The sequence below is a fragment of the Oryzias latipes genome, chromosome 16, assembly GCF_002234675.1.
Source record: "Oryzias latipes chromosome 16, ASM223467v1".
NCBI classification, from domain to species: domain Eukaryota; kingdom Metazoa; phylum Chordata; class Actinopteri; order Beloniformes; family Adrianichthyidae; genus Oryzias; species Oryzias latipes.
In genome coordinates, this window is record NC_019874.2 from 9,853,686 (window position 1) to 9,869,235 (window position 15,550).

General features: G+C 41.9%; 2 protein-coding genes across 2 annotated transcripts; both read right to left on the reverse strand.

Annotated features, from left to right (window-relative positions):
- Positions 1-972: 972 nt before the first annotated feature.
- On the reverse strand, positions 973-10,891 carry LOC101173734 (palmitoyltransferase ZDHHC18). Its single transcript, XM_004077735.4, has 9 exons — positions 10,292-10,891; positions 9,970-10,130; positions 9,560-9,709; positions 6,134-6,271; positions 5,994-6,045; positions 4,524-4,626; positions 4,301-4,413; positions 3,590-3,698; positions 973-2,179 (listed from the first exon to the last, which is right to left on the reverse strand). Exons 1-9 carry the CDS (start codon positions 10,522-10,524, stop codon positions 1,817-1,819), a joined length of 1,422 nt encoding a protein of 473 aa, XP_004077783.1. The 5' UTR covers positions 10,525-10,891; the 3' UTR covers positions 973-1,816.
- Positions 10,892-12,627: 1,736 nt separating this feature from the next.
- Positions 12,628-15,493, reverse strand: pigv (phosphatidylinositol glycan anchor biosynthesis class V). Its single transcript, XM_004077660.4, has 3 exons — positions 14,802-15,493; positions 13,457-14,623; positions 12,628-13,376 (listed from the first exon to the last, which is right to left on the reverse strand). Exons 1-3 carry the CDS (start codon positions 14,868-14,870, stop codon positions 13,098-13,100), a joined length of 1,515 nt encoding a protein of 504 aa, XP_004077708.1. The 5' UTR covers positions 14,871-15,493; the 3' UTR covers positions 12,628-13,097.
- Between the last annotated feature and the right edge of the window lie 57 nt (positions 15,494-15,550).

A 15,550-nucleotide genomic window follows, 5' to 3' on the forward strand; every position in this document is an offset into this window, starting at 1 on the left:
CCATTTTCGGTGATATCATGTCAAAAGAAGCTATGCGCTTGCCTGAATAATTCTGTGATTAACAGTGATGGGCAGGTGAAGCCTCATGAAGCATTAAAGCCTTTCATGCAGTTGGTTCACTCCAGTGTAATGTTTCATGATGCTTCATTTGCTCTAGGAGGACATCTAGTGGACGCAAAAAATATCAGTTGAATTTAAAGTGTGGCATTTCGAAGAAAAAAAGCCTATGAATAAACATGTTAGCAAAATAAAGAAGTTTACAAAACATGTGCATTGTTGGGTATTTTCTTTGTGTGTTTACTGATACAAGTTAATCAAAAAATAAATTCTGGAAGAGACAAACACCTCAAAGGAAAAGTAGGAAATGAGGAAAATTATCAAAGTGAGGTGAGAGATGGATTCAAATTTTATGAGTGTTGGTGCTTTTCCGGTTTCAGATTGTGTCTCGTTTTCTCATGTGTTTGTCATTTTTGAACATTCTGGTTTTTTTTCTGAAAATTAATTTTGTTTTCTGAAATCTTTATGGTTTTTTAACATTTCATTTTGTTTTTCCATTTTTTAACATTTCGTAACATTGTTTGGAAATTAATTTTGTTTTCTAAAATCCATTTTCATTATATCCTCTGAATTTATTTTCTTTTTTCTTTTCTTCTGCTGCCTTTTAACTTCTTTTAATAGTCGAGATCTTTAAAATGTTTTTATAGTGATTTGTTGATGTTTTTTGTATTCGGTCCAAACGGTGTCAAAACACCAATGAAATAAGTACTGAGACTTGGTTTAGAAAATAAAGTTTTGGTTGTGTAAGTTTGTAAGCTGTCGGTCACACTATATCAGAAAGCCTTTTTCATATTCTTTTGGATGAATGCTGTGAATGACAGAAAGCTCTTCGATTCCAGAGTTTCAGAAATAATGAGGCCTTAATGGAAATAAACTGCATTTTAAGCAATATACCTTTAAGAGAAAGAGGAAAAGGGTTTTTAAAAAATTATTTATTTTCATGTTCCATTGTTACACAGCAAAATATGAACACATTTGTTCGTACGAGCTCTGCTTGTGGCACAGCAGACAAACCAGTGACCTTTCCCCACATAGGTACAGTAAATAAATAACATAAAAAGCAGCCCACCTTGGTGAAGCACTAATAATCATAACCTGCCCCCTAGAGGCCAAACTATTACCTTACAGCAGACAGAACAACCATCTGGCAGGAAAAGCCTGTGCTGTACAAGAAAAAAAAAAGCTAATGAATAATTCCAACAGACCATTTTAAAGTAAATAGTGCATCAGTGAGGAAAAAACAAAGTAGTAAGAATTTAAATGTTGTACATAAGACAAAAAGCTCACATTTTTCAGCACAAACACCACCTCTAAAATGCTTTCCATTAACTGCATACTCCAGTTACTTCTGTAAAATGACACAAATCACAAAGATATGCACCAGTCTACGCCTGTATCGAACAGGTTACTGACTTATTTCCTGTCAAACCAAACCTGCCCAGAGGAATTCAGACGAGCAGACAAGACAATATAAAAAAGCTAAGTCTTCACTTGGATGGCTACTGTTCCAGAGGATGCCCGTCTAACTCAGCAGCTTCTCTGTGCCACAGCATTCAAGTCTAACGACAAGTTTTCCCAGATTTAAATGTTTGCATAAAGTGTTACCGGGAGCTTCAACACTGAGCTTCTGCACTAGGAGAGATCTTCAAAAAATAAAAACATATTGTGCTTCCTATGTTCACCAAGTCATCCAGCTGTGGGAAAGTTAGTGTTTAAAAAAAATAAAAGATGCCGGGCGATGAAGGCGAAGGCACGATGTTTATGGCGCCTCGTCCCCAACGCTCCCCGGCTGCAGCGGCATGAAGCTGACGTCAGCTGCGCCCCCCAGAGTCTTAGCGGTGCGAGTCACCGACGGCGAGGGGGAAGCCAGGCGGAAAGCGGGATTGATGGAGTGCAGCGATTCCTTCTCGCTGCTTCTGCTGAAGAGCGGGCAGCGGGAATCCGTGGGCCGCCGGCCGAGCGGTCCCGAGCAGCCAGCAGAAGGGGGAGGCTCAGGGGACAGTGCCGCGGTGCTGGGAAGCCCCTGGACCAGTGGGGTGGTCTTTGGGGGTCCCGGAGAGCACAAAGTCTGGGATCCAGAGTTGATCATCCTCTCCAAGACATCCTTGGTGCTCTGAGTGCACTGGAGGAAGAAAGAAGAGGATGAGGAGGAAAAACAATGAAAAAATGAAGCCCCAAAAACACAGAGAGACAACATTTATTTAGATAACTAGGAGCACAAAACAGCAAGAAGGTTCAAATGGAGAATGGAGTTAGTGAGTTGAAGGCAGAGGACAAATATAGACAATTATGTGAGAAGAAAAGTGAAATCGTATCCGTTTTTGCTCATTAAAGCATCAAAAGGTTTGTTACTGACTTGTCAAAAAAGCTGAGAAGCACTGAGGTGAAAGGTTAATGATCAGAGCTTTTTTGCTACCACAAATCCTTTTCTTTACTCTTGTTCTCACATGACAACAGGGCCAGACGGCGTTAAGAAGTGGTTTCCTTTTGCTCGGACGGAGACCAGATTTTCATCCGTTTCTCATCAAACACATGCACATGGAAAAATCGGAGCACACCGGAGAAAATCCAGTGGGCGAAGAGCTGGAAAAGCCCTTCAACATCAAGCTTCAGACACGTAACGAGCTATGGAGAATGAGTGGAAGGTGAGGTCAAAGGCATGCATCACACCGCATCACCCCATGGCAACATGTGCAAGAACAGGTACAGATGTGCACGCAAAAGGGGAAAAAACATTAGTAATGAGTTTAGAGCGGCTGCAAAAAGGACTCGGGATGAGGATGCAGTGAAAGACGAGGCGCCGGGATCGCCGTTTACCATCCCTACTCTTACCGTCGACTGCCAACATTTGACAGCGGCCTTCAGGCTGTGCAGGACAAAGAAAAATCCTGACAGTTCTCCTCCTAACAAAGATGAATAAATACAAAGCTGAACATCAGATCCGTGACGGAAAACGTCACCTGGGATATTAAGAAATGATTCTGATGAGTCATGCAAGCGTGGCAAAAATAATTCAACTAGAAACAGAGTACATCTTAGAAAACAAAACATTTTATTTAGATGAACAAAACAGTTCCTGTGCATTTTATATAAAAATAGAATCTGTTACACACTGCAGGATGGTAATAGAGAGACAATGTTTTATGAAGTGCTGCTTTTCAGACACATTTTCCTTTGCATGTCCTGATTATAAATAAAACCATCAAGTACCAGTTTGCGTCAACAAAAGAGAAAAATCATAAAAATATGGTTTATTGAGTCAAAAACAAACAATAAAAAGCTTCACATCTGCAGCAGACGACCAGATAAATGTCTGTAAAAACTTTCTGCACATTTCTACAGCTTTTATTTGAATGAATGCAAGTTTGAAAGGGTTTCTTTCCTCTACTGTAACACAAAAGAAAAGTGCAAAGCTTTGAGGATACATTTCTTGCATGGGGGACATTTGGAGGGGGGGGAAGGCACACACGAGGCAGGCTAACGCCAGAAACAACGCACAGGACAGACAGCCTTCGGAGCCGTTTCATCCTACCATGTTGACGTCATTCTTGGTTGAAAAGTGAGGCAGTTCCATCTGGGAGGCAGTAGACGCTGCAGGCACCACCTCGTCAGGAGGAACGAAGCCTCTTCTGTCAATCAGACTACAGGGCAGAGCAAAGGGTTGCCTTTAGGCGCACACACACAACGCATGTTCACTGGTGAAGTTACAGATGTGATGAGATGAGATTTAAAGGCCGACATGCCTTAAAAGCAGATATCACCAAATGGCGGGCTGCTCTGTTTGGAGCGGTGGTAAAAAAAAAAAAAAAAGGGGGGGGGGGGGGGGTTGGTGGGAGGACGTGTGCGTAACCGGCATTATTAGCCCGGCCAAGAACTAAATGACTGACAGTCGCCATCATTTACAGCGCATAGGTCTACACTTATAGGCATACAAGTAGGCTATGATGAGAGGAGCGACACATGTTGCCCGGCAACCATAACATCGATCTGATTTTGGATCTCCGGAAAATACATCAGAGAGTCCAGGTTATTACAAGTTCATCTCAAAACGTAGCAGGGCTGGCAATCTCCGAAAGTACAAAACTGAAGCCAAGGGAAGATGCTCCACGGTGAGGAACTTGGACACGGAATATAGAATTCGTTTTTGAAGTGAATGGACGGATCTGTCTGGATTCATTCTTCCAAATCATGTTCAATATGAGTGCAGGTTTAGAAATCAATGCTTCTTTATTCCACTACTTACCTTGGGGGCAGAGGGCCACACAGCGTGACACAGCAGTTGGTTATAATGTTGTTGTAACTGTACGGGTTCCCAGACTCCTCTGCGCCTCTTTTACCAGACCAGGAACCTTTAATCTTTAAATGTGGGAACAAAAAGCCAGCAGTAAGTAATCAATTGCTTTTTTTTTTAAACAATCACTCATTAAACTTCAGTGCTATCACAACTGCAAAACAAAACTACTTACATCTTCATTTGTAGTCAGATTTGAGGCTACTAAGTAAGTATGGAAGCCTGAGAGGCCCAGAATAGACCAGATGGAGAAGAAACAAATCACCAACTCTACCACAGTGCAGGAAGAAGAGTTAAGAAAACAGATCCCATTTTTTCCACCATTGCAGGTGTTCATTGTAGCACAAGATCCCGTTTCAACAAAATAATGCAAAGACTCGAATGAAACCATGTGTAGCAGGAAGTAACTCCCACCATCTGAAGCTGCATTCACACCTGACCCGATTGGCGTGTCAGGGGCATCAAGTTGAATGTTAAGTCAATGTGCAAACGCGATCTGAGGTCTTACGGCGCGATCTGGGCCTCAAGCGCAGCGCGTTTTGAGCGCCAACAAATCAGGGACTAAGCTTTGGGCACATGACGATTTCAGTGAGTCGATCAGGTAGAAAAAAAGTCCAATATGGCTGCTTGATGTGAGGATTTTCATCCTGAACTTCAATTTTCTCAACCTGCTGGGGCCGCAGAGACTGTCCCAGCCACTGTTGGGCGAAGGCAGTACACCCTGGACAGGTCGCGAGCCTGTCACAGAGCCCGAGCCTGTCACAGAGCCCGAGCCTGTCACAGAGCCTAAGCCTGTCACAGAGGCCTCCAAGAAACGGCGGGTTTGTTGGTGCTCGTAAAGGTCAATGGTACTTGTTACTTTAGACGCCGGTCTATAATAGTTGCCGGGCTCCTTTAAGAGCCCCCCCGATGTCCCCCCGCCCTGTGCACAGTCGTGCAGACATGGGGTGTCTTTGGTATTTGTAATGTGAGCCAGTGTAGCGATGGCCAAGAAACGCTCATTCCAATTTAAACCTAGTGCGGTGGCATTTTTGGAGTCCTAAAAGTAACCGAGATGGATGATATTGAGGAGATGGCTGCAGAAACAAGCGAATAGATGTCCTGGTGGATGTGCGAAGAAAGCCAGCGGCGAATTACAAAAACTGCTTTAATAGACGCCTGTCTCCAAAATACGCTGGGCAGATTGCCAAGGCTGGAATAAATGCCAGGGCTACTATTGGAAGATATACGGTAAATCCGATCTCTAAACATCCTCTGTGTCTTCCATGAGATATACACAGACAAACATTTGGCGGTAGCTCCTCCCACAACTGTCTGTGGCGTCAGGCACTTTTGTGGACATGCAGCGAGCAGTAAATTTGACAGACGTCAAAAGAGAGGCGTCTGAAGCAAAAAAAATAATCGTGAATCACGTCAATGCAGCTTCAGAGAATGAGTGACACATTCTTTCCCTAAAGTTACGAGTAGCTTTTATCTTAAACACTAATAAGCTCAACAATAACGGCCAACTTCCTGCTCTAAACTTGAGCACAGACACGGTTAACTAACAAAAAAAATCTTTAAACATTAAAAGCTTTTGTATTCTTGGTAAAAACTGCAAACTCAAAAAAAGATATGTTAATGGCAAAAATCCCATAAAGGATATCTAGCAGGGCTTTCCTGAATGGCTTGAACAAGGCTTTTACCAGCTTGAGAACCTGTAAAGACATCATTTTAAATCAAGTTCTTTTCACAAATTCACATCTTCATAGAAAATGTGTGTAGCGTAGGGTAACATAAACTTACGCAGGGTGATGTGTGCAATGACACAGCCAAATATGAAAGACGTCAAAAAAGACAGAGAGATGATGAAGCTGTAGAAAAAGCGGTAGTTGCGCTTCCCCACACAGTTTCCCACCCATGGGCAGTGGTGATCAAATCGCTCTGTTTTCAAACAACAACAGTGGAGAAAAGAGTTAGAAATATACCCAATTAGAATAAAAACTTCTCTAGTTACATTTAGTTTAGGTAATGACTGCTTATTTAAAGATATTTAACATAAAAACCTTTATCATGATCCGGGTGAATTCACAATTCCGATTGGCTGCTGGTTGTGCATTAAGTAAGGGTTAATATGGGCGATGAAGTGTGCATCATCACTTTTTAATGCACGACGTGGAAGCCTTCGCGTCCAACGGTTGCTTCCGCGAAGTGTGTTAAAAAGTTATAATGCATACTTCGAAGGCTATTAACCTGCTTATACCATGGTCACTTACAAGAGTAATAAATAACCAGTTTTTAGTCATTAATTCTTGTTTTTTTTTTTATTTGATTGCTTTTTCACAAAAAGCGGACTATTTGTTACATGGTGCGGCGCCGCACCACCGCTGCAGTCAAGATTCGGCAATATAAAGTGATATATATCTATGCTGATCGTCCCGATGGGTTAAATAAAGCATCAGTTCAGAGAGAAAGTTCACCTCTTACTCCTCGTTTTGGTCCAGATGATAAAGCTAAAGGTTGTTTTTAAAGAAGCTGGCGCAGTGATACAGAGGATTTAAGATAGGGAACGGAACTCTGTTTTGGGGCGTGCAGTTATCACTGTTCGTTTTCACTTTTTAATCCACAACCAGCAGCCAATCAGAATCAAATATTCACCTGGACCATGGTATAAAAAGTGATCATGGACAGTGAAAACCGCACGCCTACAAGAAAAGTTCCGGTCACATAGCTTAATTGTTCTATATCACTGCGGCGGCTTGGATACTTTCTCCGTGAACTGATGCTTTATTCAAACCATCGTGACAACCAGCATAGATGTAACGCTTTGCTTTGCCGCTGCAGTCGGGTTTGGTGACAACGGGCTGCACCATGTAACAAATCCAAACTGAAAAAAAATAACAAGAATAAAGTAATAAAAAACAAGTATTTATTTATTTTGCAAGTGAACATGTATCAGCAGTTTAATAGCTGACAAAGTGTGCATTATCAGAATTAACGCACGCCGTGGAACCCTGAACCTTCTGACGCGAAAATAGAAAAATATATAACTTCCAATCATTAAAAATCCTGTCATGGATGCCAAGCTGCTCAAAAACAACAAAAAATAATCCTAAATAAAAAAACACATGACTTATGTATGTCAGCAAGTCAGTTCAAGCAAGTTGAGACAAAGTCAAGAGAACCTGAGGAAAGCTTGATTTTCTGACGATCTATGGGTTTTGTTTTGTTTTAATGCAGAGGCTGAATTCCCAGAATAAAAACTTCAAACCTACAGCGGAATCATGATCCTTACGTTAGGCTTTACGTTAATGCAGGGTGGGCTAACTCTTTGACTCGTGGGCCACAAAGAGTTCTTAAGTTTGACAGAAGGGCAGATGTGTGGAGTGTTTTGGTAACCCGACCCAGGAGGAAGAAATACAGTGCAATCTGGAATAAAATATATATATATATATGTTTTAATTTGGATTGAATATTGCTATCCATATACTTCGAAACTGAAGATTTGGGAGGTTTTATTTCTAAACTGTGGCTTTTGTTTTCATTTGAGTGCCAAATCCACGAATTAGTTGATGTTCCTCAGGGAAAAACAAAAACTCCAATAATAAGGTGTAAATCATTTGAAAAATGCCCGTCCATCTTGGAAAACACACATATACGTAGAAAAACAACAAATCTTTCAACACCACATGAATGCAAAAGAACTTCCTAAGCAAAAGTCCATTTATTTCTAGTGCACCATATTTGAAGAGACACCAGAAAATAGGGAAACAGGGACAATGAAACATTATTAAGGATTACTGAAAGTAAATATGTTTTCTGACATTTTACACCAAACTCAAAGCACACCACTGAAAACATCCTATTCTACCTTCAAAAACGAGCAGATTTCAAAGCTATCAGCAACAGAAAAGACAGCTGAAGCAAGTTAAAAGTATTTAAAGATTGGTTCAACAATTATTCAAACAAATGTAGCATTTATGTACTAAAAATGGCAAACCCATGGAAGCTAATGAAAATAGAACCAACTAGAATTGACATGTCAGATGACAACACGGTTACAGTGGAGCAAAAGAAGTATTCCGTCAGCCACCAATTGTGCACTTAAAAAGATGAGAGAGGCCTGTTATTTTCATCAGCTATGAGAGACTAAATGAGCCCTAGCCCCATTCATTCTTTCCATTACATGGATCAGTCGTCCTGGTCCCTTTGCTGAAAAACAGCCCAAAGCATGATGGTTACTCCCCCATGCTTTACAGTAGGTATGGTGTTCTTTGGATGAAATGCAGCTTTCTTTCTCCTCCAAACACGACGAGTAGAGTTCTTACCAAAAAGTTCTATTTTGGTTTCATCTGACCATAGGACATTCTCCCAATCCTCTTCTGGATCATCCAAATGCTCTCTATCAAACTTTAGATGGTCCTGCACATGTACTGGCTTTAGCAGGGGGACACATCTGACACTGCAGAGTTTGAGTCCCTGGTGGCGTAGTGTGTTACTGATGGTAGCCTTTGTTACTTTGGTCCCAGCTCTCTGCAGGTCATTCACTAGATCCCCCATGTGGTTCTGGGATGTTTGCTCACCGTTCTTGTGATCATTTTGACCCCACAGGGTGAGATCTTGTGGGGAGCCCCAGATGGAGGGAGATTATCAGTGGTCTTGTTTGTCTTCTATTTCCTAATAATGGGTCCCACAGTTGATTTCTTCACATCACACTGCTTACCTATAAAAAGCAGCTTGGTGCTCTTTTAAAATGCAAATAAATTCTATAAAATATAAAATAAAATAAAATCAGACTGATTTTCTGGATTTTTCCCCCTCATTTTGTCTCTCATAGTTGAGGTCTACGCCTGGAAGGTGCGGATCCTCACTTTCATACGTATAAATGTGAGAACCCGCTCGTTTTTGTGGATTGAGAGGGGCCGGTGCTCAGAGAGCAGGTTTTTCGAGATTACTTAGAAATGCGTGAATGGATCAAAATACCACTTTGGGCTTATTTTTGTGAGAAATTAACAATACGACACATTTAAAAGCTCAAAAATGTTTTTGCATGGTATAGGGCCTTTTAAATAACTGCCATTACAGTTGTAGACATGAGGCTCACCAGCATGAACCCATTTTTTTTAAACTTAATGCGAGTTAGCGTTTGATTTTTACATCAATAATAGTTACAACAAAATGTTAATTTTGATCATTTTTCCTTAAAAAGTGGTAATCTGACAACTTCCTTACCAACACAGTTGTCACACAAACTGCAATGGGAGGTCCGAGGAGGCCGGAACATCTTACAAGTAAAACAGTACTTTAATTTGACCATCTGCTGGTTGATGAGGATCTCCTTGGTACGTGGAGGGGGGCGATAAGTTGAGGAGCCTGAGGAATCTATTAAAAAAAATGTCAGAAAATTATACTTCGTTAGACTTTACGTTTGATCCTTTCCCTTCAGGGGCCAAATAAGTCAGTATGCAAATGCCTAATGTGGAGTTGTGTGAAGGTGTTCGTGCTCCCTCTGTGCTAACAGAGGTTAAGCAGCTTAGACCTGAGTCTGCACTTCCACAACAAACAACGTGTCGTCCATATGGCAAAGCTCCTTCCTCTTGTATGTCCTCCAGAGAGCGTGTAATTACAAACCAGGGTCTCACCGATCTGCCTCTCCAAGTCTGCAGCTTCATCTAGGGTAGCTCTGGGCAGAATTCCAGGGTCAGTAAAGCTCGTCCTCAGCAGAGAAATGACTACAAACACAAACAGGGCTCCTCCTATCACAGGTATGAAGACGGTCAGATGCTTCACCAGGAAGGGGCAACTGTGAAGGAAGTTTCCTTTAATTCAAATTTGCTTTCACAATAAAAGGGTTCAAAACACGTGACATTCGATTTTCTATGTGTAAAGGCCACAATGTTGACTAGAGGGCCACTAAAAAAACAGAAATCGAAACGTTGACATTAAATTAAAGCACTGACTTACTCGAATGCGAAGAAAAGGCCACACGTGACAACAATAAGGCCTAGTGTCAAAGGAAGGACGCCGCTATGCCGAGATAGAATGAGACGTCCATCGCAGAAAAATCGGTTTTTCCCCGGGAACACTTCCCACTTCCTCCGCGGCCGCTGTTCCTTCTTCTCGGTGTGAATCTGCGCCGACAGCGGTGACACCGACAGCGCCCGCGGGTCAATCTGCTGATACTCGCAGTTCTTCATAGTTAACGTATTCCAAGTGTAGCCAAAGGCACCGGGGAAATGTCTCCTTTCGCTAGGCTGGGGTCTCGCGTTTCACTTACGGTACATGATTTACATCGTACTTGTGTCCGTTTTCAGCTGTCCATCATCCTAAAACTAGCTTAACAAGCTAACTGCCGTTAAGGTCTTCTTCGCCACTAGTCGGTTTTTCGAGCCGAGCTGACTCGAGACTGACCACCATATTTGGCTGATAAAGTAAACACGGCTTGAAATTTCAACACAAATTTAAGCAAAATGAAACGACTTATTAAAGGAATTCAGCGACGAGGAAAGCGTCCATGAACCATTTCCCATACTCCTTTTGCGTTTGACTAATGTACGTCACTGCGTACTGTGACGTATTGACGCTGATTTTTTTATTTCGATTTTTTTTTTAAACTTTATTGCTCAGACCGAACACATTCAATGGATTTTAGAGGAAAAGGTCCAATGGACCTGCTGTACATTGAAAACAAAGAACATTTTTGATTTGAACAAAGTTAATTTCTTAAAAGAAATATTCAAGTTATAAATAAATGACCATGACTAGAAACAAACATTAAGGCTTTAATGAAAGGTTGATGCTTTAAAGAAAGGTACATAAATAATATATTACATAAATCCATGTATGAAACTTTATAAACTAAGGGAATAACCGTTTAGCTTTCAAATACATACATGCCTCTTAGCTTGTTATTTGACACTTATTGCAGTAAGGGCTGAATAGTTTTTACTCCATCCTTCTGTCTGTCGTCCTTAATCCATTAGAACACAGAAAAACTTCCTTAAAACTATTGAGCTATAAAATGAACTTACTTACCAAAGACAAAATAATTGATTTTGCAGGCTTAGCTTTGGTTTAGATGCCGATGGATGCTTCTTGGCTGAGAGCGTCTTTACTGGTGAACCTTTCAGACCCAAAGAGTGTCAGGCTCTTTCTTGATGGAAGTTGGGTTTTTGTCTCTGGGAGTCTGTTGGAGGTTTCCTCCAATTGTCTGAGCAGCTTTAGAGTCAAGCTGGTCTCCAATTTTGATGTCAGAGTCTTGGTTTGCCTTCATGGCTTGGAGATTGATGATCTTGGAGGAAAGTGGCAGCAGGACTTCAGCTGGACAGAGAATCTCCTTTTTCACAGCAGCTCTGTATGGTGTATTTTTAATCAAGATGAGTTTTCAGACTCTCGTGATTGAACTTTTTTTAGTCATGTTGTCAGAGTCATGAATTGGTGCTGTCTATAAGACGTAACTTATCGAAGGTTGTAATACTTTTCGCATCCTCATAAATGATTAAATTGCCTAAAAAGCGACACATTTTTGTTTATAATACCAAAAAGGGGCGTGGCCACAACAACTTTTCCCGGGTCACAAGTACACTGAATTTCTTAGAAGACTCAGCCACCCTAAAGTGTGCACTCGCAAATACATATTGTTGCTATTGTCTGATACTACCAGTGTGGTGGCTATGTCGATGCAAAAGGTCACTCCAAAGGTCATTGAGGTTGTGAAGTCCTATGCTGCTCGCAGCGCGCGATATTTTTACGATGACTGACATGTGACGTTGGAGCAAAAAACACGTGACAACATACACCGCGTACCAGGCGATCTGCACAGGGCGGCGTCCGCCTGGGAGATTTCAAACACTCTTTTGAAAACCGGCCACCTCTGCTGCGCCAATCGCGTTCGGTGTGAACGCTATGGAAGCATTTCTGTCTGATATTTCAAAATAAAAGTCAGTGCCAGAAAGGCTTTTTCAGAATAAAGCTGGGTTCGTTGACTCAAAAATAAAATTAAAATAAATCCGCCAAACAGCTTTTTCTTTTTAAACACAGCTCATTCTGTCACTTCATTAAAATGATAAAGAAGATGGTATTTTGACATTTTTTTTTCAAAAAGTTCTCTTGTAAATGTGTAGCAAAATTCAATCAGAAATACCTCATTTGACAATTAAAATGGATTAACAGAAACTGCATCAATTGACTCAAAAATAAAATCAAAAGTCAACCCTACTCATTTCATGAAGTCCGTGTTGCATTAAGTTATTTTATTATTTACTCTCAACTGTGAATAAATTAAAAGTAAAAAAAAGACATTTTCTTTATTTATATATTTTTTTATTTACAAAAAAAGATTTCCAGCTTTGACTTGGAGCAGATCTTTTGGACATGCAGTGCAGCAGCTGAGATAAATAATTCAAGTTTTCTAAGGTAAAAGAAGAAATTCACCCCCCCCAAACCCCCGCACTAAATGAAGTCATGCAATTGTTTTTAACGTTGTCTTCAAAGAACGACAAAAATAAAATGAAACACCACGAAAAAAAACATTCAAAAATAATTTATCCAAGTTCTGGCAACCCAAAGTTTTTTTTTCTTTTATAAAGAAATGAGACTGAAATTGTTTGAGGTATATTAAGTATTTGCATGCAAATGACTGCATTTAACATGTACTTTTCACTATTTATGGGGTGTTCTGCAACGACCCGGAGTATATTTACTTTTAGTGTTCCAAAGTTGCAGATCCAGCCCAGTCCTACATAGAAAAACAGCCCAGTTGAATCTAAAGTCAAGTCCAAGGCAAAAAGTTGCAGTGCAGCACAAGCCCCACGAGCCAGTAGGAGACAAAGTATCCCAGAATGCTCCGTGTGGTCGGAGAGCAGCTTCTGAAGTGCGTCAACAGTGCAACGATGGGGTTTTGAGGCGTGTGACTTCTTGAATGGGGCTGCAGCTGCACGTTGGGCTTCGACATTCTCCTTTGGTGGAGAAGCGGCTCATTGAGGAGGAGCAGGTGAGCGCTTATCCAGAAGGGCACAGGCGAGGAAGAGGCCATGAACCGAGTGAGAACCTAGAAGACGCAGAGAAGGAAGATGGTAAATCCTGCAAACCGGGATCAGACGGTCCAGAAATGATGTGGGTTTTTCTTACCTGCACGTGCATGCACAGTGTTCCAAAGACCAGGAGAACTGTTGAATGGACAACATAGACAAAAACCCGGGGGTTAAAAAAGCCTGGCGTGGGTTTGGCAAGCCCTTCGTCTGGACCTGCTCTCCACAGTCCAAGTCTTGAGCAGAGTTCAGAATTCGCTTGGTAATATGCATACGCAGCCATTATGCCGAGTGTGGCCATCGGCAGGGCCAGGATGAAGTTGGGTATCTGCTTCAGCTCGAAGTAGCGGAGGAAGCCCACATCCCAGTACACGTCTTGGATGTGAGAGTAGAGCAGAGGGAGGGGTCTCATGCACCAGAGGGGCGGTGGACCATTTTCATCAGGAATGCGGTAACCTTTGCTCTCCGCCAGGGACAGGAGAGCAGGATGGACCTGCTCCGGAGAGGTGGAGGGGGTGCAAAAAGTCCTGTAGCCATAATACTGGAAAGCACAAAAGGGGAGGGCGATTATTGTGCACCCAAAGAGGGAGGTGAGGAGGAGACGGGTGATGACCCAGATGTAATGGAGGACTTTACTGTGGCCTTTAGATGTGGCACGGTATTCTCGGATCTGAGAAATGGCATGCACGGCTGGGAGATAGAGTAAAAAGCCCATGTTAACGAGGCCGTTAGAGCGTGCTGCCGTGGCGATGCTGAGGGCAAGGCAGGCTCTGAACGTGAACCCTTTCTCCAGGAGGAACAGACCTCCAAATGTCAGAGCAGCAAACAGACTTTCGGAGTAACCGGCCGTCATGAAAACATTGGCAGGAGTGATGCAGTACAGCAGGCTGGAGAGCAGGGCCAGGCGTCTGTCCTGCAGGACGAGTCTGCTGAGGGCATGCTGGGATACCACGCTGAGAAGGAACAGAGCAGTGTTTCCCAGAGCAACAGCCAGCAGCAGCCGGCCCCGCAAGCTCAGCCAGCTGCTCAGGGGCCAAAACAAAGTCTCCACCAGGCCCCGGATGACGACAGGGAAGAGAGGGAAAAAGGCAAAGTTGTGCTCAAAGAGGTATCCTTTCTCCGCGATGAAGAGAAAATGCTCTGCATCCCAGTGGGATAGACCGCCAAACAACCAATCCACCAGCGAGTCCAGGTACAGAGGTTCTTCTGTCCGAGGGGGCCTGAACGCATCAGCTTCGTGGTCAGGAATGGCAGCATTTACGACAGCCTGACAGAGGGGAAAAAACGTTAAAAGAAACTAAAACGGAACAAAAAAAGTAAAAGAAAAATATAAACGGTAAACTGGGGTTTTCCCTTTTAATCACTATCCAACACGTCCGAACACAATAGCTAACCTATGCGCATTATTACCTCTGTTTAACCAATTACAGCAGCTAAAAATATACCTGCAGAAGCAAAGAGAGGCCTCGTGTGACTGTAGCAAACTCGAGGACTGCTTTGACATCCATGGTCATCGATGGAGCGGATTAAACGGGGGAAAGCCGGCCGTCACAGCCATTAGCATTGTAGCTGCTAAAGGAGAAGACTGCTAGCTTACGAGTTTCTTGACAAGCTTTTCTGAAAGTTCATTTTTTTTGTCCGATAATTTCAGTTTTTTCCTTGTGAATAAAAGATTTATGTCTTATTTGACCGTCATCAGGTAGAAATAGGTAGATCGTTTTCTTCGTGTGTGTGTATGTATCGTACTACTTCACTCTACTGTTCGAAACTTTCACTTCCGGTGCATTATTTAGTTTTCAAAATAAAAGTATGATAACTTTAAAAAATATATGATTTCTAGACAAATCATCTCACACGATGTTTTTTAACACTGTTCATGTGTTCGGCTTTCGGAAAATTTAATTTAATTTCCTTTTTGCCAACAGACATAAACTACACTTTTCGTATGTAATATGGCTCTCCACTAGGGTGTGCAAGTCTCCCATAGCAGAAGTCATTAAACGTCAGTAACCCAATTTTACCCACAAAATACAAAAAAATAAACTTTCTAACAATAAGGATTCTATGCGATACAAGCCTAAAGGCTTTGCAAGAACTACACTACCTCAAATATTACTTCCAATTTCTACAGTTATTTTTTAAAATGGTTTTACACTGACCTTTCTGAATAGAAACATGAAGGCCAGTTTCAGTC